At 43.3% G+C, this 27,294-nt stretch overlaps 7 protein-coding genes across 10 annotated transcripts in view; 2 read left to right on the forward strand and 5 right to left on the reverse strand.

The window, feature by feature from the left end:
- The window catches only part of bdg (bedraggled), a 226,760-nt gene that overhangs the window by 111,110 nt on the left and 88,356 nt on the right, over positions 1-27,294 (reverse strand). The window contains exon 3 of the mRNA XM_065224250.1: positions 14,065-14,106. Within this exon, the coding sequence (XP_065080322.1) occupies positions 14,065-14,106 (42 nt within the window). The remainder of the gene's footprint in view (positions 1-14,064; positions 14,107-27,294) is intronic.
- The window catches only part of LOC135703178 (G1/S-specific cyclin-D2-like), a 306,040-nt gene that overhangs the window by 98,522 nt on the left and 180,224 nt on the right, over positions 1-27,294 (reverse strand). The window lies entirely within an intron of this gene.
- LOC135703132 (probable cytochrome P450 9f2) lies at positions 2,368-6,524 on the reverse strand. Of its 3 annotated transcripts, none has more exons than XM_065224232.1 (2): positions 6,255-6,524; positions 2,368-3,807 (listed from the first exon to the last, which is right to left on the reverse strand). In XM_065224232.1, exons 1-2 carry the CDS (start codon positions 6,464-6,466, stop codon positions 2,412-2,414), a joined length of 1,608 nt encoding a protein of 535 aa, XP_065080304.1. In that variant the 5' UTR covers positions 6,467-6,524; the 3' UTR covers positions 2,368-2,411. The 3 variants fall into 3 exon arrangements, with proteins under 3 accessions (XP_065080304.1, XP_065080305.1, XP_065080307.1); XM_065224233.1 differs by lacking the exon at positions 6,255-6,524 and adding an exon at positions 3,862-4,000; XM_065224235.1 differs by lacking the exon at positions 2,368-3,807 and adding an exon at positions 4,778-6,191 and having other exon boundaries at positions 6,255-6,520.
- Positions 11,960-14,154, forward strand: LOC135703167 (cytochrome P450 9e2-like). Its single transcript, XM_065224277.1, has 2 exons — positions 11,960-12,609; positions 12,674-14,154. Exons 1-2 carry the CDS (start codon positions 12,398-12,400, stop codon positions 14,028-14,030), a joined length of 1,569 nt encoding a protein of 522 aa, XP_065080349.1. The 5' UTR covers positions 11,960-12,397; the 3' UTR covers positions 14,031-14,154.
- Positions 18,466-20,206, forward strand: LOC135703163 (cytochrome P450 9e2-like). Its single transcript, XM_065224272.1, has 2 exons — positions 18,466-18,720; positions 18,787-20,206. The coding sequence occupies exons 1-2, from the start codon at positions 18,509-18,511 to the stop codon at positions 20,192-20,194; spliced, it is 1,620 nt and encodes a 539-aa protein (XP_065080344.1). The 5' UTR covers positions 18,466-18,508; the 3' UTR covers positions 20,195-20,206.
- On the reverse strand, positions 23,291-25,068 carry LOC135703155 (probable cytochrome P450 9f2). The gene is made up of 2 exons (XM_065224262.1): positions 24,802-25,068; positions 23,291-24,741 (listed from the first exon to the last, which is right to left on the reverse strand). The coding sequence occupies exons 1-2, from the start codon at positions 25,011-25,013 to the stop codon at positions 23,340-23,342; spliced, it is 1,614 nt and encodes a 537-aa protein (XP_065080334.1). The 5' UTR covers positions 25,014-25,068; the 3' UTR covers positions 23,291-23,339.
- LOC135703165 (cytochrome P450 9e2-like) overlaps positions 25,848-27,294 on the reverse strand; it is a 54,342-nt gene continuing 52,895 nt past the window's right edge. Inside the window, exon 2 of one of the 2 annotated variants that reach the window (XM_065224276.1) lies at positions 25,848-27,262. In XM_065224276.1, coding sequence (XP_065080348.1) covers positions 25,863-27,242 — 1,380 coding nt within the window. In that variant the 5' untranslated portion in view covers positions 27,243-27,262 and the 3' untranslated portion in view covers positions 25,848-25,862. Of the gene's footprint in view, positions 27,265-27,294 lie in introns of both variants that reach the window. The other variant, XM_065224275.1, reaches the window with a different exon arrangement.

Consider the following 27,294-nt stretch of genomic DNA (forward strand, 5'->3'; position numbering starts at 1 on the left):
TAGTATTGTAGTCTAATAAAAACTTCTGTGTTTAAAATTAATGTTATATCAGAATCACTTCCATATTGTTCTCTACGTAATTTGTTGAGCAAGATATTCAAGGCACAGTCTTTCCGCTGAATAGATAAGATAAAACAATTTCCAAATATAAATAGATGTTCAGCAGATTGGTTGCAGAGATACCGTAAATCAACCGAAACTGTAAACATACTTGATGTAGAAAATCGTTTGGCCAAACATTGATAACATTGTTTATAAAGGGTGTCCACGATGAAATTGCCACACACAAAATTGATTCGCAAAATTCGAGTTTTCATCCGATTGCCATCAAATTTTCAGGGATTGAGAAATAACTATTAAACTTCATTTTACCATTTAACTCGTATTTTATTTACAGTCCATACGCAAATGCCCGCACCTTGGCCTTAACCCCGGCCATAAGATTCTGCACAACCTGTGAATCAACCGTTTTTTGCATGTAAACCCATACTTTCATCAGTTCCTCGACTGTCTTCACTACCTTAGGTCGTTTAAGAAGGTGCTGCTTCATAATCGCTCAGTACTTCTCGATGGGGCGGAGCTCCGGAGTGTTGGGAGGGTTGAACATTTTCGGCACGAAATTGACCTTATTGTCCGCATACCACTTCAGCACGTCCTTGGAGTAGTGGCATGAGGCCAAATCCGGCCAGAAGTTTGTTGGGACGTTGTGGGCCTTCAGGAGAGGAAGCAGCCGCTTCTGGAGGCACTCTTTTATGTACACCTGTCCGTTCATCGTGTCCTGGGTCACGAAAGGTGCACTCCGCTTCCCGCACGTGCAGATGGCTTGCCAAACCAGGAATTTCTTCGCAAATTTGGACATCTTCTGAGTGCGGACATGCTCCGGAACGCTGAACTTATCCTTGGTCGTGAAAAACAGGTTGCCGGGGATCTGTTTGAAGTCGGCCTTCACATATGTTTCGTCGTCCATGATGCAGCATTCAACTTTCGTCAGCATGTTGAGGTACAACTTCCTGGCACGGGTTTTGGCGGACTTGTTCTGCTTCTCGTCGCGATTAGGGGCCTTTTGTACCTTGAACGTTCGAAGCCCAGCCTTAGTTTTGGCCTTCTGGACAAAACTTCGGCTTAGGTGCAGCTTCTTAGCCACATCCCTAACGGAGGCGTTCAGATTTCGGTTGAAGGCCCCAACTACGCGGTTGTGATTTTTGGTGTTGTACGGAATAATTTTTCCTTCACTTCTGGGCTTCCTATCGGTGGTCAACCGTTCCTCGAACCGCTTAATCACTCGCGACACCGTGGAATTCGCGATTCCCAACGTTTTAGCGATGGAACGATGCGAGAGATCCTTGTTCTCGTGATGAATGCGCAAGATTTTATCACGCACGAGCTGTTCTTTCGACTCCATTTCCGCGAGTTTTGATCACAGGACTTTAAAACTTGCAGGATGTAAATAATGCACTATGAACTAAATCCACCCAAATTTTCATTAAATTCTACCCAACGGTTAAAAAGTTAGAGCAATTTCATAGTGTGGCAATTTCATCGTGGACACCCTTTACTAATTCAATCACGTGGGGCATTAGAACAAGAAGAGCGTTAGTTTGAAAAGTTAATTCCCACTTTACCATGTAGTAACGCAATTTACTACCCGTCAACAGAACGTCTCATTATTGCATTGCTATAGCTTAGCGATATCAATAGGTCTGTTCCCGTATTTGCTTTTGACGTAGGATTACGTCTTTCGGCAACATATTGGGGGTGCAATTCAAAAAAACCAAAATTGCCGCGTTACGAAAAGTGTTCAGGTTTTGACCACTTATAACACGGTCAATAACGGATGGATTTTTATTCTAAACAAACCAATCGATTGGAAATTTTTCTACGAATCTGCTGCAGCACTTTATCAATTTTCAATAGGTCATGTCCAACTGTTGCAAACCGATTGCCTGCAAAAAGCGCTTTCCCTAACACAGATTTCAAAATCAAATTCCATTTGGTCTCGCCGAAAGGTGCTTATTCAATCACCGTGTGTGGTGATGTCCGGTCGGTCGTCATCATCAGCAGCAGCAGCAGTGCTTTTGGCGCGTGGCATTGAACATCGTTCTCCAGTACGAAAGGAAAGGCTGCCCGCAAGCAGCTAGTTATCCAGGCAATGGTTAGCGTGAGCGAGCTAAGAGTTTCAACAAATTGACGTTCGAATCTTTGTCTACAACAGCAGTTACGTCTATTTAAAAATGCATCCTTGAATTATCGTTAAAGCATATCATTATTAGACTCACTTCGAGATTTGTGAAATTATCTTCCCGGAAATGATAGAAGCCCTTTTGATGTCCTCGGAATGTCACCTAAAACATACCCATAACGGTTTTATTGAAAATTGTCGATATTTATTTTTCAAAATGTAACACCCGTCCCTACCGCCGCAGTTGCAGTCTCAAATGGATACCTCCTTCGCCGTTCAGTCCGGCGAATCCTTTGGCAAGCCGCATCGGCACCAGTGTCTTCTCGTTCCTCTCGATGCTGAAATTCAGCAACAACGCATACATGATTGCTTTCATCTCCATCAGGGCAAACCTCGATCCGATACAGTTTCTCGGTCCCATCCCAAATGGCAGGTACATTGTCGTGTCAATGGTTGCTTTGTTTTCGTCCCTGAACCGCTCGGGGTCGAACTTCTCCGGGTTGGGGTAGTACTTCGGATCCCGGTGGATGCCATGAACCGGAACCCAGATGCAGTCTCCTGCATCGATGGTGAACTTCAGCCCGGCGCCATCATCAACCACGTAGTCTCGGACGCACTTTCGGTCGAATGCCGGTATTGGCCACATTCGGAGCGACTCCGAAACCATCATGTCCATATATTTCATCTGCTGCAGCGTGTCGTAGGTTAATGGCTTCCCTCCGAGCTGATGGTTTGTTTCCATGATTTCCTCGAACAATCTCCGTTGAACGTTGGGATTTATGGCTAGCTCGTACACCATGAATACCATTCCGGAAGACACGCTGTCGAATCCAGCCAAGAAGAAAATCAAACACTGCGCAACGAACTCCGTCTCCGTGATGGTCTTATTGTTGACTACCGACTTCCCTACATCGGATTCTTCAACGGTTGCAAATCCGGCATTATCTTCGGCTGTCTCCTTTTGATTCCTAAGAACACCCTTCCTCGCCTGCATCAGCAAATGGATCATGTCCGGGCGAACGATTCCTTGAATCTCTCTAGTCCGTACAGCATCCATGATGATCTTCGTGAAGTAACGACTATGCTCAGCATCGATAATATCAAAACCTAGCTTCGCCATCAATCCCGGGAGCAAGCCGAAGGCAATCATTCGTATCATTACGGTTATTCTGTTAAAGTTCATCAGTTGCTTCCCCATCATGTAGAACTCGTTCTCACGGCTTTCCAGCGATTCGACCTGCAGTCCAAACGCACACGTGGCAACGATATCGTTTGCCACCCGCGAGAGACAATCCTTCATGTCGTAGTCCATATAGCCTGTTTCGCTGGCTTGTTCCTTCAACACTCGTACCATTACATCGCTGTACTTCGCGATCAACTCAAACATAGCCCGCATCTTGCTCCCGGTGAACGCTGGACTGAAAATCGCTCTCATGTCACGCCACCTCTGATCATTCAGCATGACCAACGTATTGCTTAGCAGTATCCCATTATCATTGTCCTTGTTTTCGCCAAACGACGACCGCCGATTGATGAAGTACTCGAAGTCCTTCACGGTGATCTTCTTGATCAGCTCCGGATCCCGGATGACGAACATCTTCGTCGTCATGTCGAACAGTCCGAACACTCTGCAAGATACACATTTAGGAAAGGTTCGTTTGTAGTAGGCGGCGGTGACTTACTTGACTCCCGAATATTTATCGTAAATCATCTTGATAAAATCGCTGAACGCGCACTTTTTCCGCAACATCTGACCGGTACTTCCAAACGGCGGAGAGGCGGCCATCGAAGGAATCGGTTTATCTTGGAAATAATTAAAATATTTCGGAGTTGGTTGGAAATGCTAACATGAAGCTTTTAGTGTGATGATTTATTAGCTAGAGAATGATCTTTTTTTTTAGAAGAGTGTAGGTGGATAGTTCCGTTAGAGTACGGCAGTATGAAAATTGAATAGAAGTTGAAAATGAGCGAAGGGCCATTAAAGCGACAGTTTACAAGATAGACGCACATTTTTGCCTAGCCCGTACGATGTACGCGGGGACTTGAAGTATGTCTCCAAGTCCACAGGCAAAAATGTGCGTCTATCTTGTAAACTGTCGCTTTAATGGCCCTTCGCTCATTTTCAACTTCTATTCAATTTTCATACTGCCGTACTCTAACGGAACTATCCACCTACACTCTTCTAAAAAAAAGATCATTCTCTAGCTAATAAATCATCACACTAAAAGCTTCATGTTAGCATTTCCAACCAACTCTGAAAATCGTTAACTTCGCGTATGAAGTAACATAAAAAACACTTTGAATGTAAAATATTTCGTCATCCGGCGGTAGATTTCCACCAGCATGGCTACTACGATGAGCAGGTAGAGTAAGTTCACTTCCATGGTTGCTGCGATTCGTACGAAGACTGAACGGTGTTGAATGATGTGTCAATGCCCACTGGATGGCGAGCAGTGAGGTTTTTTTTTAAATTAATAGCAATTAAGCTCGTTCCGATAAGATGGATGAAAATTTTCGGCAGCGTTATAATTGTAGTACGAATGTATTGGATGGTTTACACTTTTGTTTCGTCGTACATCATAGCATATTAAATTTATTATTCGAAATTAGCATACATTCCTAAAGCCTCAGCTTCAGTCTTAAATGAACGCCCCCTTCACCGGTAAATCCAGCGAATCCCCTAGCAAGCCGCATCGGCACCAGTGTCTTCTCGTTCCTTTCGAAGCTAAAATTTAGCACCAGTGCGTACATGATTGCTTTCATCTCCATTAGGGCAAATCTCGATCCGATGCAGTTCCGAGGTCCGCTTCCAAACGGCAAATACAGTGCCGTGTTGATCTTCGCTCTGTTCTCCTCACTGAATCGCTCCGGATCAAACTTGTCCGGATTGGGATAGTACTTCGGATCCCGGTGGATGCCATGAACCGGAATCCATAAGCAAGTTCCTCGATCGATAGTGAACTTTAGCCCGGCGCCATCATCCAGCACGTAGTCTCGGACGCATGTTCTATCGAATGCCGCAGCTGGCCACATTCGGAGCGATTCCGAAACCACCATGTCCATGTATTTCATCTTCTGCAACGTATCATACGTCAGTGGTTTTCCTTCGAGTTGTCTGTTTGTTTCCGCAATTTCTTCGTACAGTCTCTGTTGAACATCTCGGTTCATGGCTAGTTCATACGCCATGAATATCATTTCGGAAGAAACAGTGTCGAATCCCCCTAAGAAGAAGACCAAACACTGAGCGATGAACTCTGACTCCGTGATGGTCTTACTGGTGGTCGACTTCCCGACGTCCGATTCTTCAACCGTAGCGAATCCTGCATTGGCTGCGGCTCCGTCCTTTTGATGCTTCAAAATTCCCTTCCTAGCCTGCATCAGCAGATGGATCATGTCTGGTCGTACGATCCCGTGATTCTCTCTAGTCTGAACGGCGTCCTTAATGATCTTCGAAAAATACTGAACATGTTTGGCATCAAGCAGATCAATTTTCAGCTTTGCCATCAATCCCGGGACCAACCTGAAACCAAAAATTCGTAGCAAAACGGTCAGGCTGTTGAAGTTAAGCATCTTTTTTCCCATCACAAAGAATTCGTTCTCTCGGCTCTTGAGCGATTCGACCTGCAGTCCAAATGCACACGTAGCAATGATATCATTCGCCACCCTCGAAAAGCAATCCTTCATCTCGTAATCCACGTAGCCCGTTCCGTTAGCCTGTTCCTTCAAAATCTGCACCATTCGAGCACTGTACTGCTCAATCAGTTCGAACATTACACGCATCTTGCTCCCGGTAAATGCCGGGCTGAGAACCGCTCTCATATCGTGCCACTTCTGATCAGTCAACGAAAGCAATGTTTTGCTAAACAGTAAACCATCGTCTTCGTTCGTGTTTGTAGCAACCATCTGGCGGCGGTTTACGAAGTACTCGAAATCCGTAATCGTAACCTTCTTGATCAGCTCCGGATCCCGGATGACGAATAGCTTTGTGGTCATGTCGAATAGGCCAAACACTCTGCAAACGGTTATGAACTTAGACACCTCTCGAATCAAATTTACACAGTAGGCGGTAACTTACTTGACTCCCGAATATTTGTCGTAGACCGTCTTGATGAAATCGCTGAACGAGTACTGTTTCCTATACAACGGACCGGTACTGCCGTATATCGGATTGGTGGCCATCGAGGGGATGGGTTTGTCATGAAAGTACTCGAAGTATTTCGTCACTCGGCGGTAGATTACCACCAAGATGGCTACTACGATGAGCGGGTAGAGTAGGTTCACTTCCATGGTTGCTGCGATTCGAACGGGAACTGGCAGTTGAATAGTTGCATTGAATGCGTGGTTTTTATATTGTTCGCAGTATGCTCTTATCAAATTTCAGTATGCCATATTTGGAAATAGCGAGCACATGTGGCTCGATTATCGTGGTGAAATTCCGTACATTCTTATCAACGATGGCTTCCATATATGGGTTCGTTATCTTGAGAACGCTTCACGATTCGAAATTTTGGCTTTCTCTTAACGGAATATCAACGGATTTCTGAAATTTCAAATGATTTGCAAAGTACATTTAGTGGACTTTCGGTTAAAATTATCAGAATTTTGTTATGGAGGGGCGTATCTCTCGGAAGGAGTGGTCTATGTAAAAATATACCCTTGAAGGGGCATATTTTGATGAACTATATAAGATTTTGCAAAGATATTTAAGAATACTAGGTCTAGAAAACTATGGACTATGCAATATTCCAAGGGGTGTTCAACTCTGCACACCTTAATGCGTGCCGAGTTATTAGTTGTGTCAAAAGCTGTGCCAAGCGCTCTGCCGAACGTACCTATCAAGGACAATTAAAGTATGCTTATCAAGGTGTTTGGCAACCCTGAAAGTTATGACTTGTGTAATTTTGTTTGCATTCTCAATTTCTCTGATGGATCATGGTAGACATTCACCTACATTCTCATTAGATCGTTAGCGGGTCGGGAGGTGGAAGAGGAACTGCAAACCATCAGACCAATACGGTGTTCAAGCATAGTTCAATCCCACGCTTTGTGTCCTCAAAGTCTATCGTATCGCTGATTATGATGCATTCTCCTGAAGAACTGTCATACGTTGAAAATAGGATTGTCAGCCACCGCAGACTTCAGCGGAGGCGCTTTATCAGGCGGCTTAGATCTGTATAGAACTCGAGAAGATTCCGCCCAATCCAGTCAGCTCCACACAGATGACAAACGTGAGGGATTCTTGATTCAGGAGCATATAGCATTACAGATACACCTTTCAATATTCTATGGACATCGCTTTAAAGTCCTGTGGTTGTCCTATCAAAGACCACACCAATTAAGACTAATGATTGGCAAGAATATACGAGGAAAAACGCAGGAGAAAATGTGAAAATTTCCTTCCCAAATATAATCGGCAAGACCAAAGGATTTAGTTTTGCTAGGTTTGAAGAGATTCACGATTCAGACAATTATTGTCTGACAATACTTACAGAATTTTTCGAATGATCCCCAACACCGGTGGGTATCCGTTTGTCGTTTACAGCTTCTTGATTGAATCCTTGTATCACCAGTTTTATGTATGACATTCTCTCACTAGTTTCGTTTGTGAGTAAACAGATATTGACCCGAGTAGTAAACCTTATGTGGACCGTACACGATTGCTTTTATTGACAATAATCGTATTGTCAATACTGTCAATATTGACGTCAATACATCGGTATTGACAATATTTCTGTATTCACATCATCAATATTAATGTCAATAATTCCCCTTCGCGTCAATATATTGATACGTGTGGGGTTTGCTTTAGAAACGATTGGCAAAATGTCAACACTCAACAGTGGTGTCATGCTGTGTTTCAGCATAGTGTGCAGATTTGATTGCCCCTTGCAATATTCTTTCTTTTAATATAGGGGAAATGCAGGTAATGTCGGCCTAAGTGTCCCCAATTATGGCCCATACATAAATTCAGCAATCGGCTAAATTTTCAATAGCAACCAAAATATCAATTAGTAACGTCCCAATAACGCGTTCATCTAGATAAAATTGATGAATAGCAGATTTTTAGCAGTGGTCCCAATCTTAGATCCATAGGCCAACATTAGAGACATTTCCCCTACCCAGTTGACTCTTCCACAAATAGAAAAGGAAACTACTATTTCTTCCAACGAGAAATCAGAGCATTTGAACATCAGAAGTCCACTCAAAAGATTCCAAGTCCACTCGAAGCTAAAACAATGATTATTTATTTAGTGAAAAAGACGATTTAGGTTTGATGCTCAGATTGAAATCAAGCTTTTCAAAAGAAAGAAAAGATTAATATTCGCACTGAACACGAAGAAATGAGTATCAACGACCCAGTCCGCATCGTGCTCTCTTGCCGTGCGGATCTATTTGCTTTTTGCTGAAGGAAGTCTTACTACTACCTAAAGCTACAACAAATTTAAACAGCACTTTTCAGTGCTCAACCTGTAAAATTTCTACCTTGCTCAACTTTATTCCTCTTCGATCCTTGTTGGGACCCTACCCGAGGTAATCCTTCTTGGATATCGATTTGGAAAATTCCTCTTCGATCCTTCAGATTCTTATAGTAATCTGCTTGGAAGTCGATTTGGATAAAAATTTACTGCCGCCATGGCGCCTAAACGCAAAAGAAAGGGGCAAACTCTTGACCCCCCTTCTGAAGAAATTAATTTGAGTAATCAATTTGATTTGCTCACGGATGATGAGAATGATCCATCATCCAAGAAAAATTCTAGTAAACTTTCCCGGCTTAATGCCAAGAAGGAAAAGATTCCCCCTATTGTGATAACCACTTCCGATTTCCATGAACTTCGTGAAAGTTAAGTTTTCTCTACAAATTGGACGTTGGGGTGAATGCCGTGTATTGGCTGAAACCTTGGACGGATTTAAATGTCTTCTCAAGTATCTTACTGAGAAGAAGCACACATTTTTTACTTACGACACCAAAACTGAACGTGTGTTCAAGGTTGTCATGAAAGGACTGCCCAGTGGTGAATCCCTGGATCAGATCAAAGATGAACTGGCAAAATTACTTGGAGTTGTGCCACTCCAAGGAATCAAAATGAAAATGAAATCCCGTCCTGGCGATTCGCGCAACGGGATTTCTAATGATTTTTATTTAGTTCACTTCAAGTCTAGTGAACTAAACAACCTTAAGGCCTTAGAAAAAGCTAGCCTTATGCTCCATGTCCGAGTGAAGTGGGAACACTTCAGGAAGACTGGAGGAAATTTCCAAAACCTCACTCAGTGCCGTAAGTGCCAGGGTTGGGGCCACGGAACTAAAAATTGCTACATGCCAGCTAAATGCATGAATTGTGGTGATTCCTCTCACGCAAAGGACGACTGTCCTGTGAAGGAAGATCCTAAGAAATTTAAATGTTCAAATTGTGGTGAAAACCACAAATCCAATTTTTGGGAATGTAAGACTCGCAAAGCGATCCTACAATCTCGTTCTAAGCGACAGGTAGGAAACGCTCAACGTTTCCGACCAGGTACAAATTCCTCTGCTGTTAACAACGGTCAGCGAGGAACAAATTCTACATTCGTACCCGGAGGTACAAATATCACCCCTGCTTCAAATTTTTCATCTGTACCTACTCCCCTCGCTGCTAACAATGTTCAGCGAGTTAATGGAGCTACCTATGCTGCAATTGCAGCGGGTGGAAATCAAAATACTAACCAACGTTCTAACGTGAATTTTGAAAATTTTTACTTAGGAAGCATTAGTGCTCCTAAAATGGAACTTTTACAGAAATCATTAATTGACATGATTTCTGATATGCTTAAATCTAACTCCATGTTTGATGCTATTCAAACTGGAGTAAAATTTTGCAAATAATATTGTCATGACTTTAAAATTCAGTAATGGATTTTAAAGCATTAAATATTGTAAATTGGAATGCTCGATCTCTTAAAGATAATGAAGACGAGCTATTTAACTTTTTGAGAGTTCATAACGTGCATATTGCCGTTATAACTGAAACGTTCCTTAAACCTGACCATAAGGTTAACAAGGACTCAAATTATTTAATTTATAGAAATGATCGTCTTGATGGCCCCTATGGGGGCGTTGCCATCATTGTTCATAGACGAATCAAACATAAAATTCTTTCTTCATTTGAAACCAAAGTTTTTGAAACTTTGGGAGTTTCTGTTCAAACAAAATTTGGACAACTTACGTTTATAGCTGCCTATTTGCCATTCCAATGCGTAGGCCAGAAAAAGAATTTTCTCAAGGGTGACCTCCAGAAACTTACCCGTCATAGGTCTAAATTCTTCATTATTGGTGATTTTAATGCAAAACACCGCTCATGGAATAATGCTCAAAGCAATTCCAATGGTAATATTCTGTTTGATGATTGTTCTGCAGGTTATTACACTATTCAATATCCAAACAGCCCAACATGCTTTTCTTCTGCAAGAAATCCCTCCACTATTGATTTGGTTTTAACTGATTCATGTCAACTTTGTAGCCAATTGGTTACCCATGCTGACTTCGGTTCTGATCACCTTCCAGTAACTTTTGAAATATCCCAAGAAATAATTTGTAATCCCAACAGCTCTACTTTCAATTACCATAGAGCTGATTGGGAGCAATGTCGAACATTTATGGAATATAACTTCGATCCAAACATTCCGTTGCAAACCAAAGATGAAATTAATTATGCTCTTGAATCTCTGACTACTTCTATAGTTGAAGCATAGAGATAACTCTAAGACCAGAAGGTCCCGAAGAAACGAGCTCTACTTTTTGGCTCAGCTCTGGTACTATCATCGGTCCCAAGCTAATCGATTCACCCCTCGAAACATAGAAAAATCCACTAGCCCCTCATTTAATCTGTCAAACTTTCATAGCGAATCAAAACAAACATTGTGCAGTACTAGAATTTTGACTACAATAGGGTACGTTAATCGTTTGCTTGGGACCAATAGGCTAATCAAGTAGTGAGCCAATTTAAAATCGTTAGTTTTGTATTGATTATTGGTTGAAGCAAGAGCTGTCTCAGTACCAAAATGCGAGGTTAAATTCGATTCAATTATAATAGACGACGATCTTCAGCTCTTGATCCGCCTTAAAAATGTCCGTAGGAGACAATATCAAAGAACACGCGATCCTGCCATGAAGGTTATCTGGCGGGATTTGCAAAAACAAATTAAAAAGCGATTCTCTGCCCTGAGGAACAAAACTTTTGAAAATAATATTTCGAAATTAGACCCGAGTTCCAAACCCTTTTGGAAACTCACAAAAATTTTGAAAAAACCTCAAAAGCCTATTCCATTGGTTCAGAATTTTTCATTAAAAATCTAGTCCATGGAAGATGTTGAACCCGGACTCATAAAGGTGAAAGTTTAGATAGAGCTGGAATTAGGGCGTAACAGCTTTTGTAAACAATGACTTCTATCGATGATTTCTAGGAATTCAAGGCACGTCCACGCAGACTAACCTAACCATCGGATAGGGGAAGTCGTTCCCAACCCGATGAGGATGTTGGTTTGCGTGGGCAAGCCTTGAATTTCTAGAAATCATCAAGAGAAGTCATTGTTTACAAAAGCTGTTAGACCCTAATGCCAGCTCTATCTAGAAGTGACCTAGTGAGTAAATAAAAATTTCAAAAATGGAAATCTATTAGACATCACTTCAGATTGGAAAAATCTCTAGTAGTTTTGATCGAAATAATAAAAGGAAAACAATCTTCAATCTGAGGAGATGTCTCAGAGATTTCCATTTTTGAAATTTTCATTTACTCACTAGGTCACTTTTATTTTAAGCCCGGAGCAAAAAGAATATCCACAACTGAAAATTGAAAATTGAATAATCGAGCGTCGATAATTCAACATTGAAAATTGAACGTACAATTCAAAGCAAATTAACGTGATTCGCAAACAACATCCAAATGAATTTAATTATTCAAAACAACTGCTCTGGACGATTCAACATGCAACATGGTGGCGTGCAAATCTGCATTGCAGCGTCATACTATCAACCGATCAACATCGGCTCGATTTCGAAAGTCATTGTCATTATCAAGTAGCGCGACGCGTGCCAGTAAAATTTGCACGTTGTTTTCACCCACTCCGCCCTTTAATTACCGTTAAAAAGTATCAAATCATCCTATCAAGTGCACTACAAAAAGTCGCCGGTAAACACGCGTGTAACGCAGTATTCGTCCAATTGCCGCCACGATAGCAATCAAAATGGAACTCGATTTGACCGTGGTCCTTTCAATCGCTGTCATCCTTGGAGCGATCTATCGCTGGATAACCGGAAACCGGGACTACTTTCACGAAAAACCGATCCCTTCGATGGCCGTGCGACCCATCATGGGCAGCACTGGGCCACTTCTGCTCAAACAGTGCACTTTTCCTGAATTCATACAATCCAGCTACAAGAAATTTTCAGGAGCTCGGTAAGTTAATCAAAATAAGTTCGTCTAAGTTTCAAGTTTCCAATATGCTTTCTTCGAACCCTAGAGTCTACGGACTGTACGATGTCAACATTCCGATGTTCGTGATCTGCGATCCGGAACTGATCAAGCGAATCGCAGTGAAGGACTTCGATCACTTCATGGATCATCGCCCGGTTTTCGGGGCTAGCGAATCGGATCATCCGAATTTGCTGTTCGAAAAGTCCCTCATCGGCCTGACGGGTCAAAAGTGGAGGAACATGCGGGCGACGCTGAGTCCGGCCTTTACCGGATCCAAGATGCGGCAGATGTTCGAGCTGATCGTGGAGTGCAGCGAGAGTATGGTTCGGTTCTATCGGGGTGAATCCCCGGGAAAGGAGTACGAGATGAAGGACGTTTTTTCGAGGTTTGCAAACGATGTGATCGCGACCTGTGCCTTCGGAATCAAGGTGGACTCGCTGCGGAAGCGGGATAATGAGTTTTTCGTCCACGGCAGTAAGATGCTGCAGCTCAGTAGGCTGAGCGTAGTGGCACGAATACTCGGATACAGGTTTGCGCCTACTTTGATGGGTCGACTGGGGATCGACATCAACGATCAGGAACAGAACAGTTACTTTTCGGCGTTGGTCAAGGATACGGTCAGAACGCGGGAAGTGAAAGGAATCATTCGTCCGGATATGGTACACCTGTTGATGCAAGCAAAGAAAGGAACGCTGAAGCATCCGGTGGAAAGTGAGCAGTACAAGGGCTTCGCAACGGTTGAAGAATCGGGCACGATGACCGAACAGGAAATGATCGCTCAGTGTGTGTTGTTCTTCTTGGCCGGATTCGATACGGTGTCCACCATTTTGGCTTTCTTAGCTTACGAGCTGGCGTTGAATCCAGAAGTACAAAAACAGCTATACGAAGAGATCAGCCAAACTCATGAGTCGCTGCAAGGTCAGCCTCTAAATTACGATACTCTTCAGAAGATGCCGTACATGGATATGGTAGTTTCGGAAGTGCTCCGGAAGTGGCCTGCCATAGCAGCGGTGGATAGACTGTGTGTTCAAGACTACGAACTGACCCACGAAACAGGACTTACGTACACCATTGATCGCGGTAGTGGCATTTGGATCCCGATCTACGCGATCCATCACGATCCCAAGTACTACCCGGGTCCGGAGCGATTCATACCGGAACGGTTCAGCGAAGAGAGCAAAGCTGGCATTAACTTGGGGGCCTATCTACCGTTCGGAATCGGACCACGGAATTGTATTGGATCGCGTTTTGCCCTGATGGAGGTGAAGGCGATCGTGTATCATATGGTTATGGATTTTAGTTTCCAGAAAACCGGTAGGACTCAAGTCCCGCTGGAGATTGTGAAGGGATTCGCAACACTGAAGCCCGAATGTGGTGTGTATTTGGAGTTTAGACCGAGATAATAGGAGTACAGGAAGTGTATTCGAAGGAACGTACCTGAGCGTTTGGCATTCTGCCGTAAGAAATCTTCCGAGGTTCCTGAAAAGAAAAAGGGACATGAAATTAGCTTAGGATAATCAACAATAAAACAATTGTTAAATAAATAGCACTGTCATGGTTAATTAGGAGCTGCCTACTCACTAATTTTGCATATTGTAATTTCGGGATGTACTCATAATTTAGTTCTCTCTAATGACTTTTCAGTTTAACTAATCAAAGCGCTTGGAAATTTTATGTCCGACGTTTCGGTATTTGAACTTTACCTTCTTCAGGGGATACAAAGTTGTATCGTCTTTCGTTCAGCTCGAAAATCTTTACGACTAAAACTAGGCCAGATGAAGATCCCAACTTCTGGATCGAAACGTTGACGATGATACAACTTTTTCGTGAAGACTGCAAGGCGAATGAAAATGACCTATTCTTCAAGATCTTTAAAGTTACCCGAAAGTCTAGACTTTTCAGGAGATTTCGGAACTGTTCTTAAGTTCTCTGAACATCTAGACTTGAATTTTTCAGAGGTTTTTAAATGTTTCATGTTTCGTGAAGCTCCCACAATTTTACTCATATTTCAGTACTTCCTTGAAGCTCATGGAACTTTCTTTAAAATCTCTAAACTTCACTGAAGTTTCCTAAATTTTCATGAAATTCTGAAGTTTTCTCTTACGTTTCCTAATTTTTAAATAGTTCTCGGATTTTCTAAAACGTTGCAAAAAAATTACTTATTCATGGAACTTCGCTGAAGAATGTTTTTACTTATTTATGGAACTTCGCTGTACTGAATTTTTCAGAACATTCCTAAAATTTTTGGAATATTCCATAATTCTTCTTGAAAGTTCCTGAAATTTATTAATGGAGCTGCTCTGAAAATTTCTGATCATCATTGAAATTCTCGGAACATGACTACTTAAAATTTTTTAAACTTCTCTAAAGTTCTCCGATCTTTCCTGAAGATTTCGGAACTTTGCCGAAGATTTCGGAAATTCCCTAAGTTTCTTGGAACTTCTGTAGAGTTCCTGCAATTTTCTTGACGTTAATTGAACCACGAGAGGTTGTCGAAGCCATCCTGAAGACTTTGGCGCTTTTTGATCTAGTTCGTTTATTTGGCAGGCTCAATCGCGTTAGCTTTGCGGAGCCGATATTTAAATGTTTTTAACAAAATTCACTTATTTCTATGTCTTGTAGGAGTTGGGCCGATTACTCGCGACTTACCCGAGGTTAGTGTGGTACATTGTCAAAGAATAGGATCAGGGGAGGAGCTTGGGGATGAGGTTTCGTGGTCTCATCAGGATATTGGTACTTTAAATAAATGGAATTGTCCTAGAAATCTTTAAACTTCCTTGAACATCTCTGAACTTCTGTGAAATTACCAAAATATGTCAAAAGTTTCCTGAAGCTTTTAGAAGTTCTCTGGACTTCCCTGAAATTCTTGGAACTTCTTGAAGCTTCCCAAAATATGTCTGACGTTCATGGTGCTACCCTGAATTCCTCGAAACTAACGTTTACAGATCTTTCAACTTGCCCGAAAGTCTGGACGTCCCAGAAGTCATTGTAACAGTCTTAAGAACTCTGAGCTTCCCTGATAATCTCTAGACCTATCTTCCCTGAAGTTCTCGGATCTTCGTTAAAGTTTCCACAATTTTCCTCAAGTTCTCTGAACTTCCAGGCTTCACAGACAAGACAGACAAGAGACAGACAAGACAGACAAGACAGACAAGACAGACAAGACAGACAAGACAGACAAGACAGACAAGAGACAGACAAGACAGACAAGACAGACAAGAGACAGACAAGACAGACAAGACAGACAAGACAGACAAGACAGACAAGAGACAAACAAGACAGACAAGACAGACAAGACAGACAAGACAGACAAGACAGACAAGATAAACAAGACAGACAAGACAGACAAGACAGACAAGACAGACAAGACAGACAAGACAGACAAGACAGACAAGACAGACAAGACAGACAAGACAGACAAGACAGACAAGACAGACAAGACAGACAAGACAGACAAGACAGACAAGACAGACAAGACAGACAAGACAGACAAGACAGACAAGACAGACAAGACAGACAAGACAGACCAGACAGACAAGACAGACAAGACAGACAAGACAGACAAGAGACAGACAAGACAGACAAGACAGACAAGACAGACAAGACAGACAAGAGACAGACAAGACAGACAAGACAGACAAGACAGACAAGACAGACAAGACAGACAAGACAGACAAGGCAGACAAGACAGACAAGACAGACAAGACAGACAAGACAGATAAGACAGACAAGACAGACAAGACAGACAAGACAGACAAGACAGACAAGACAGACAAGACAGACAAGACAGACAAGACAGACAAGAGACAGACAAGACAGACAAGAGACAGACAAGACAGACAAGACAGACAAGACAGATAAGACAGACAAGACAGACAAGACAGACAAGACAGACAAGACAGACAAGACAGACAAGACAGACAAGACAGACAAGACAGACAAGACAGACAAGACAGACAAGACAGACAAGACAGACAAGACAGACAAGACAGACAAGACAGACAAGACAGACAAGACAGACAAGACAGACAAGAGACAGACAAGACAGACAAGAGACAGACAAGACAGACAAGACAGACAAGACAGACAAGACAGACAAGACAGACAAGAGACAAACAAGACAGACAAGACAGACAAGACAGACAAGACAGACAAGACAGACAAGACAGACAAGACAGACAAGATAGACAAGACAGACAAGACAGACAAGACAGACAAGACAGACAAGACAGACAAGACAGACAAGACAGACAAGACAGACAAGACAGACAAGACAGACAAGACAGACAAGACAGACAAGACAGACAAGACAGACAAGACAGACAAGACAGACAAGACAGACAAGACAGACAAGACAGACAAGACAGACAAGACAGACAAGACAGACAAGACAGACAAAACAGACAAGACAGACCAGACAGACCAGACAGACAAGACAGACAAGACAGACAAGACAGACAAGAGACAGACAAGACAGACAAGACAGACAAGACAGACAAGACAGACAAGAGACAGACAAGACAGACAAGACAGACAAGACAGACAAGACAGACAAGACAGACAAGGCAGACAAGACAGACAAGACAGACAAGACAGACAAGACAGACAAGACAGATAAGACAGACAAGACAGACAAGACAGACAAGACAGACAAGACAGACAAGACAGACAAGACAGACAAGACAGACAAGACAGACAAGACAGACAAGACAGACAAGAGACAGACAAGACAGACAAGAGACAGACAAGACAGACAAGACAGACAAGACAGACAAGACAGACAAGACAGACAAGACAGACAAGACAGACAAGACAGACAAGACAGACAAGACAGACAAGACAGACAAGACAGACAAGACAGACAAGACAGACAAGACAGACAAGACAGACAAGACAGACAAGACAGACAAGACAGACAAGACAGACAAGACAGACAAGACAGACAAGACAGACAAGACAGACAAGACAGATAAGACAGACAAGACAGACAAGACAGACAAGACAGACAAGACAGACAAGACAGACAAGACAGACAAGACAGACAAGACAGACAAGACAGACAAGACAGACAGACTCCCGAGAAGAACCTCAAGGGTATTGAATTCTGAGGACAGATCCAAAAGAAAAAAAATTCTGGAAATGATTCCATGAAAATTCTGCGAATAATTTCTAGTGAATCCTGCAGATGGTTCCAAGATAATTTCGAAAAGAATACCGAGAGAATCAAATTTTGAATCAAATTCCAAAGGATTTTGAGGAAAATTTCTTGGAATTCCGAGGATAATTTCAAGCTCATTCTGGGGAGAATTTCTGGAGAATACAGAGGAAGTTCTTCCGAAACTTGAAGGGAATTTCAGTTCCAAGGTCTTCTAAGACGAAAAAGTTCTAAAATATTCCGAGAAGAACCTCAAGGATATTGAATTCTTAGGATAGTTCCAAAATATTTGAAAGAGATAAATTTTAGGCTCGTCATGTGAAGAAACCTCTTTGAAATGAGACAAGTTCATAATTTCATGAGGTTTTGGATATCCAGGTCATTCACAAATTCATGAAAATCCCATTAGATTTTTTCTGGATAGACAATTTAGCTAACGATTTCAAATGATAAACGTAAGAAAATTTTTGGTCCACCGGATTGGCAGGCAAATAACACGTAACTCGAAAATCAACGATTCCAAAACAATGAAAGACAACCAAACGAAATTCTGCCAATTGAAACTGACCTTCGGTGTCATAAATTCGAACCCAACCCACCCTGCTACGCATATTCCATTGCGCATCCCCACTACCGCACCTCCAGCTCACTTAATCTCGATTAATTTGTCCATCGCTTGCCATCGCCACCGGTCCCAATTTAGTCGCCAACTGGAAGTCAACCACTATGGAAGTCAATTTGCTCTACTTGGCCGCGGTGTTATCACTCGTAGCCTATCTCTACCGACTGATAACGCAGAACCAGGATTACTTTCACGATAAGCCTATTCCTTCGCTCCGGTCTCGACCCCTGCTGGGTTCGACCTGGTCGCTGCTGTTGAAGCAGGTTACGTTCTCGGATTTCGTAATCTACGTCTACAACAAATTTCCCGGAGTCAAGTAAGTATCCACTGTGCGGTCCTTTAGTATGACATTCCTTCAAGAAAATCCCCACCTCCCAAACAGAGTCCTCGGCATGTTCGAAATCCTAACGCCCTTCTTCGTGATCCGCGATCCGGAGCTGATCAAGCAGATCGCAGTCAAGGACTTCGATCACTTTCTAGATCACCGGCCGTTTTTTGGGGAATCCGATGACACCGAGGAGCATCCGTATGCGTTAATCAAGCGCATTCTATTCACGTTAAACGGTCAGCGTTGGAGGAACATGCGGGCGACGCTGAGTCCGGCTTTCACCGGTAGAAAAATGCGGCAAATGTTCACCCTAATGGTGGACTGTAGCGAACGAATGTTGCAACACTACGAAACGTTGATGAGCGGAACGGGTCGTCGGATGGAGGTTGAAGTGAAGGATATGCTGAGTCGTTACGGGATCAATGTGATCGCTTCGTGTGCCTTCGGAATCGAGGTGGATTGCTTCAAGGATGCAGATCATGAATTCATGTACCACGGGCAGAGGATGTTGCAAATGGGAAATCCTATCGTCATAGCGAAGATGATCTTCATGCGGGTGTTTCCGAGTGTGGCGAAGCGCTTGGGAATGGATGTGATGAACCGGGAGCAGGCCGTGTACTTCTCCAATCTGATCAAGGACACGATACGGACTCGCGAGAGTAAGGGAATTGTACGTCACGATATGATCGATCTGTTGCTGCAAGCTCGGAAGGGAACGTTGAAGTACGAGGAGGAACGAGAGGAAGCTGCGGAAGGGTTTGCTACGGTACAGGAGTCGGAAGTGGGGAAGGTGCAGGTGACGAAGGCGATATCGGAAACAGACATGATCGCGCAGTGTTTGATCTTCTTCATTGCCGGGTTTGAAGCCGTGTCGACCTCATCGATGTTCATCATTTACGAATTGATTCTGAATCCGGATATCCAGCAGAAGTTGTACGAAGAAGTCAGAAGGACTTGCGAGGAGCTAAACGGAAAGCCTCTGACTTACGAAGCTTTGCAAGGGATGAAGTACATGGACATGGTCGTATCGGAAATGCTGCGAAAGTGGCCGTTGTCACCGGTTTCGGATCGTATGTGCGTTCGCGACTACAACCTGGACGATGGCCAAGGACTCAAGTTCACCATCGACAAGGGAACATGCGTGTGGTTTCCGATCCACGGTCTGCACCATGATCCGCAGTACTTCCCGAACCCGAACCAGTTCGATCCGGAGCGGTTCAATGAGGAGAACAAGATGAACATCCAAACGGGGACGTACATGCCGTTCGGAATTGGACCGCGGAACTGCATCGGATCCAGATTTGCACTGATGGAACTGAAGGCAATCATGTACCATTTGCTGCGGAAGTTTTCGTTCCACCGCAGCGAGAAAACGCAGATCCCAATGAAGCTCAGAAAGGGTATGAACAATGTCGGCACGGACGAGGGAATGCACGTGGAGTTGCGGCTGCGGAATGTATAGACTGATGTGGTATCCAGCGTTTGTTTTGAAAAGTATTATAAGATCTGGTATTTTTTTAAAAGAAAAGTAAACTGTTGATATTAGTAATTGACTTAATGAAAAAAAAATAAGGTTTTGAAGAATTCCAAGTGATCGCATTTCACTCCGAAATTCTCGGAGCTAGGGGGAATCGCTATAATGTAGGCCTATGGATCTAAGATTGGGCCCATCGCTAAAAATCTGCTATTAATCAATTTCATCTAGATGAACACGTCATTGTGACGGTAATAATGTATATTTATGGTCACTATTGAAAATTTAGTCGATTGCTGAACTTATATATGGGCCCAAATTAGGGGCATTTAGGCCGATATTACATCCATTTTCCCTCTCAACTAAAAACTAAAAAAGTGCTCGTGGAACTTCTTAAAAAGTGCCCCCAGAACATCCACAAAGTTCCCATGGAACTTCTAAAAAATGCCCCCGGAACATCTAAAAAAACTGCCCATGAACATCTAAAAACCTGCCCCGGAACTCCTACAAAAGCCCCCACGGAACTTTTAAAAGAATTCCCCCGGAACTGCTTGAAAATAGTTCCCCAGGAACTTCTAAAAAAGTTTCCCCGAAACTTTAAAAAAGTTCATCCGCAACTCCTACAAAGATCGCCCAGAACTTCTGCAAAGTTCCCCCGAAACCAAAAATGTCCTACCGGATCTTCTACAAAGTTCCCCGGTACTTCTAAAAAGATTCCCCCGGAATTTATGAATAAGTTCCGCAGAACTTCTAAAAAAGGTCCCTGAAACTTATTAAAAAGATCCCTCAGAATTTCTAAAATTCCACAGGAACTTAACTCCTACAAAGATCGTCCAGAACTTCTACAATGTTCCCCCCAAACAAAAATGTACCCCCGGAACTTCTACAAAGTTCGCCCGAGACTTCTACAAAGTTCCCCCGGAACTTTTAAAAAGGTTCCCCAGGAACTTCCTAAAAAAGTTCCACCGAAACTAAAAAAGTTCCCCGGAACTTCTAAGAAAGTTCTTTTGAACTTCTGAAAAAATTCCGCTGGAAAGTTTAAAAACGGTCCCCCGGAATTTATGAATAATTTCCCCGGAACTTATTAAAAAGATCCCCAGGAATTTCTAAAATTCCCCAGGAACTTGAAAAAGTTCCCCCAGAACTCCTACAAAGATCGCCCAGAACTTCTGCAAAGTTCCCCCGAAACCAAAAATGTCCTACCGGAACTTCAACAAAGTTCCTCGGTACTTCTAAAAAGATTTCCCAGGAACTTCTAAAAAAGTTCTTTTGAACTTCTAAAAAAATTCCCCTGGAACGTTTAAAAACGGTCTTCCGGAATTTATGAATAATTTCCCCAGAACTTCTAAAAAAGATTCCGCGGAATATCTAAAAAAGTTCTCCAGGAACTTCTAAAATGTGTCCAAGAACTTCTAAAAAAGTTCTCCAGAACTTCTAAAAAAATTCCCCGGAACTTACAAAAAAGATCCCCCACAATTTCTAAAATTCCCCAGGAACTTAAAAAAGTCCCTCCGGAACTCCTACAAAGATCGCCCAGAACTTCTAAAAAGTTCCCCAGAAACAAAAAATGTACCCCCTGAACTTCTACAAAGTTCCCCCGAAACTAAAAAAGTTCCCCGGAACTTCTAAAAAAATCCCCTTGACGTTTAAAAACGGTCCCCCGGAATTTATGAATAAGTTTCCCAGAATTTCTAAAACAGATCCCCCGGAATACCTAAAAAAAGTTCCCCAGGAACTTCTAAAATGTTCGCAAGAACTTCTAAAAAAGTTCCCTGGAACTTCTAAAAAAGTTCCCCGGAACTTATTAAAAAGATCCCCCGGAATTTCTAAAATGTTCCCCCGAAACTAAAAACCTTCCCGGAACTTCTAAAAAAGTTCTTTTGAACTTCTAAAAAGGTTTTCTTGGAACTACTTGAAACGTTCCGCCAGAATTTACTAATAAGTTCCCCGGAACTTAAAAAAAAAGTTCCCTGGAACTTATAAAACAGATCCCCCGGAATATCTAAAAAAGTTCTCCTGGAACTTATATCAAAGGTCCCCCGGAATTAACTAATAACTTCTAAAATAAAACCCTCGGAATTTCTAAAAAAAAATCCCCCGGAACTTCTAAAAAGTTCCCCCAGAACTTCTAAAAAATTCCCCCGGAATTTCTAAAAAAATTCTTCCGAAATTTATAAAAAAAATCCCCCGGCATTTTTTTAAAATTTCTCGAAAGTTCTAAAAAAAAATCCCCCGGAACTTCTAAAAAGTTCCCCCAGAACTTCTAAAAAGTTCCCCCCAGAACTTCTACAAAGTTCCCCCCAGAACTTCTTCTAAGTTCCCCCGGAACTTCTACTAAGTTTCCTCGGAACTTCTACAAAGTTCCTCCGGAATTTCCACAAAGTTCCCTCAGAACTTCTAAAAAATTACTTCGGAACTTTTTAGAAGTTCCCTCAAATGTCACGAAGCTCCTCGAATTGCTATGTACTTCGCTTAACTTTTATAAAGTAATACTCAACTACTGACTTCAACGCCGAACTTCTACAGGACTTCAACACCGAACATCTACGGGATTACTTAAACTAATCCAAGTTCCCTGAACTTCAGTAAAGACTCAGTTTTGTGAACTTGAAACCTTGAGCATTGATTCCCCACTCTCAAATTTGAAAACAAGCGTTATCTAAATACTATATAAATACTATTTTTGCGCTTGCTTCAATTCAACACTTGGTTCTAGTAAGTCTCGGTTGCTCGCCTATGGCCACTCTCCACCAACTCGATCTTACCCACCAACTTCAGCAGGTTTTTACCCAGTTTGCCACAATCCGCTCCGATCTTCCCGTACTGCTCCAGTACTCCACAAACTTGATCTTCTCCCACATAGTAGCCCGCCAAACCTCAACGTCAACTCGTACTCGAATTCAGTAAACAACTGGTTTTCTGGTTGCTGCGTAGTTAGTTGACTCGTTGGTTCTCCGCTTCGGTTGCCATGCATGACTAAGGTAAAATAAACTACTCAAGCATGACTGGACGTTTCTTTCGAAAACTGAGACCAATCCGGTTTGTGTAAAATATTGTTATTGTTCTAATCTATAACTGAACAACATTGATAAACACACCTACTGATAACCTTGGTTTCAACAATCTTATCTAATTATTGCCGCACCCGCAACACCACATGCATTCCGTTCAACGGTCCCAAATTGGTGAAGCCTTTCTTAAGCTGGAGCGGAATCTGTGTCTTTTCCCCCCGTTCCAACGAGAACTTCAGCAGAATGAAATACATGAAGGCCTTGACCTCCATCAGAGCGAATCTCGATCCGATACAGTTCCGGGGACCAATTCCGAACGGAAGGTACGCTCCCAGGTTGATGTTCCGTTTGTTTTCGTCATTGAACCGTTCCGGGTCAAACTTCTCCGGATTAGGGAAATATTGCGGATCGAAATGCAAACCAGCTGCCGGGAACCACACGCACGTTCCCTTGTCGATCGTGAACTTCAGACCCTGGCCATCGTCGATCGTGTAGTCCCGTACGCACAGGCGATCGGTAGCCGGAGCCAAGGGCCACATTCTCAAGGTTTCCGAAACGACCATATCCATGTACTTCATCCTCTGCAACACGTCGTAGGTGATCGGCTTTCCTTCGAGTTCCTTGGCTGTCTGCTGAACTTCCTCGTATAGTTTCTGTTGAGCCTCTGGATTGCGAACCAACTCGTAGGCCATGAACATGGCACAAGTCGACACCGTATCGAATCCACCTAGGAAGAATATCAAACACTGCGCGATCATTTCCGATTCCGTCATCTTACTAGATATTTCCACTTTGCCCACGTCCGATTCCTGAACGGTGGCGAATCCTTCCTGATCATCCTTCTCCTTCTGATGTTTCAGCGTACCCTTTTGAGCTTGCAGCAGCAGGTCGATCATATCGTGTCTGACGATTTTTTGGCTTTCGCGGGCCTTGATCGTCTCCCGGAAAAGCTGTGAGAAGTATTCAGCCTGTTCTCGATCCAGCAGATCGATGCCGAACCGGGAAGCCAGTTTCGGAAAAATGCGCATCGCCATCATCCTTACGATCACAATCGGCCTCGAGAAGTCCATCATCTTTCTTCCGTGGTACAGGAATTCATGTTCCTGTTCCTTCAAGCAATCCACTGTTATCCCGAAGGCACACGAAGCGATCACGTTCATGCTGATCCGGCCGAACAGGTCCTTCATCTCGACTTCCACTCGGCCGGTACTCTTCGACTTCTCCAAAAAGTGTTGCATCATTCCGCCGCAGCATTCAGTCATGAGCGAGAACATCTGTCGCATCTTGCTTCCGGTGAAGGCCGGGCTCAACGTCGCTCGCATCTCCTTCCATCGCTGGCCGGTCATCGAAAACAGGGTCTTCCGGAACAGAGCATTCGGATGATTGCCACTCTGCTTATCGTCCACTCCGAAAGTGGGCCGATGGTCCACAAAGTAATCGAAGTCCTTGATGCCGATCTGCTTGATCAGCTCCGGATCGCGGATCACAAAGAACGGCGTGATCGTTTCGAACATTCCGAAGATTCTGCGTAGATGATGACAGGTGTTACATCAGGATTGAAGGCTTGAATTCGAGGATACTTACTTGACTCCTGGGTATTTGTTGTACAACGAGTGGATGAAGTCCGGGAAGCTGACCTTCCTGAACAGGAGCGATGCAGAAGCTCCGAAGAAAGGCCGCACTGCCATCGAAGGGATCGGCTTATCGTGAAAGTAGTCATCATTGCGCGTTATCCAGCGGTACAGAAAGCCAAGAAGCGCTACTACCACTGCTAGATAAAGGATATTGACTTCCATTCTGGTTGAGATGTGATACGAAACTGACTGGGAATGATAACCGCGAATTGATTTAAATTGTGATAAATGCATATCGTAGATTGCCAAATAGGGTTGTGTAGTCGCTTGAGGCAACTGATACAGGAAAATTGGAATTCTGCAACCCATTCCCGTTGAATGTTCTTCACGGTAGGTGATAATGAAAATTCATAGTCATTGTCAGAAAGCGTGTGTGTGTCTGTCGTCAAGTTCGCAAGTAAACAATTATCTGATAAGCATATATGGAAACGCTTCTTCTAATCTATCTGAAACTGGCTTATCGAAGACATTCTCGTTCTGGGCGTCAATTTTTATCTTTGATTTGTTTTCCGTTAATTTTGTTTTCCGTACCTAGTACCAATGCTACCAACGGCAGGAAGGCAGCTTCCACACCTGAACTCTACCTATCGACCCATCAACTCATGGACCGGGGACCAACGTGATCAGAGATTGTATGCCACAGAAAATCCCGGCGGCGCCGACTAGCATTGAACTCAGACCCTTTGGGGTGAGAGGCAATTACGCTTACCACTACACCACCGGCGCCGCTAGGGCTTCAACTTGGTTTGGAATCAATTTCAACTTTTCTGATTGTGAGACTTACCTCTGACTTAAGCATGATTCTCTCGCGATGACACACCAATTTTGAAAGAGAGACATTGCACTTTGAGGAAAATTTAGCGATTTCCGAAGATCTACGCATGGTTCGCAACATAGAGATAGGGAACCACTGCATTAGGCAATAAGTCAAGGAAATTGGGTTATTGGGTTTCTTTCCATAGATTCTTACTGCGTCTTATGATAAATCGAACATAACGTCTATTTCTATTACTAATCTAAATTCGCTCTAGGTCTAAATTCGATATGCATTCCATTCTTCGGAATAATGTCGAATGCCTTGGTCGGAAACGGTGGCATTTCGGTCTTGCTACACTTGTCGAACGAGAAACTACCCAACATGTAGTACAGAATGGTTTTCACCTCGGCTAGGGCGAACCTCGATCCGATACAGTTCCTCGGACCGATTCCGAACGGTATGTAGGCGCCCGTGTTGATGCTTCCTTTGCGTTCATCGCTGAATCGCTCCGGATCGAACTTCTCCGGCTCCGGGAAGTACTTGTGATCATGATGCAGTGCATGGATCGGGAACCACAGGGCCGTTCCCTTCTCCACGGTGTACTTCAGTCCATTTCCTTCGTCCAGTTGGTAGTCCTTGATGCATTCGCGATCAATTGAGGGAGCTGGCGGCCACATGCGAAGCACTTCCGATATCACCATGTCCATGTAATTCATCTTCTGTATCGCATCGTACGTTAGCGACTTCCCGTCTAAGGAGGATCGAGTTTCTAGGATTTCTTCGTACAACTTCTGCTGTACGTCCGGGTTGACTGCCAGCTCGAATGAAGCATAGAGAAGCGTTGTCGATACAGTGTCGAATCCAGCCAGTAGGAAGATCAAGCACTGTGCGACCAATTCTACGTCCGTCATCGTTGAAGCACCTTGTGCTTTACCCACTTCCGACTCCTGAACCGTAGCGAATCCTTCCTGTTGTTGTTCTTTCTCCTGTTGATGTTTCAGAGTTCCTTTCCTTGCCTGCATCAAAAGGTTCACCATGTCCGGCCGAACGATTCCTAGCTTTTCCCGTTCCTTGATCGCACCCAAGATCAACTTTTTGAAGTAGGTATTCTGCTCCTCATCAAGAACGTCACACCCCAAGTAAGCCATCAACGCCGGACACAATCTGTGTCCCATGAACCTGATTATAGCAGAAGGCCTACCGAAATCCATCATTTTCTTTGCGTTGACGAAGAACTCATTGTTCCGATCGCGGGACGAATCAACCTGAATTCCAAACGCACACGTTGCGATCACATCGGTCGTGAACCTTGAGAACACGTCCTTCATTTCGTACACCTGCGATCCCGTCGATCGTGTGTTTTCTTCGTAGTACCGCACTGATTGCTCCGAACACTCCAGGATCAGTTCAAACATCTGTCGCATCTTGCTTCCAGTGAAGGCCGGACTCAGTGTAGCCCGCATCGTCCTCCAGCGCTGTCCCGTCAGCGAGAAAAGCGTCTTACCACTCAATAGATTCGGATGATCGTACTGCGAGTTTCCAAACACCGGAAGATGATCTACAAAATGATCAAAGTCCTTCACGCCGAGCTTCTTGATCAGCTCCGGATCGCGGATAACATACACGGGTGTCATCAAATCGAAGATGCCGAACACTCTGAAATCGAACCGGTTAAACAGCGTTTTT

This window comes from Ochlerotatus camptorhynchus, unplaced genomic scaffold (genome assembly GCF_037179485.1).
Source record: "Ochlerotatus camptorhynchus isolate MF236.1 unplaced genomic scaffold, CSIRO-AGI_Acam_v1.1 ptg000209l, whole genome shotgun sequence".
Classification (NCBI taxonomy): domain Eukaryota; kingdom Metazoa; phylum Arthropoda; class Insecta; order Diptera; family Culicidae; genus Ochlerotatus; species Ochlerotatus camptorhynchus.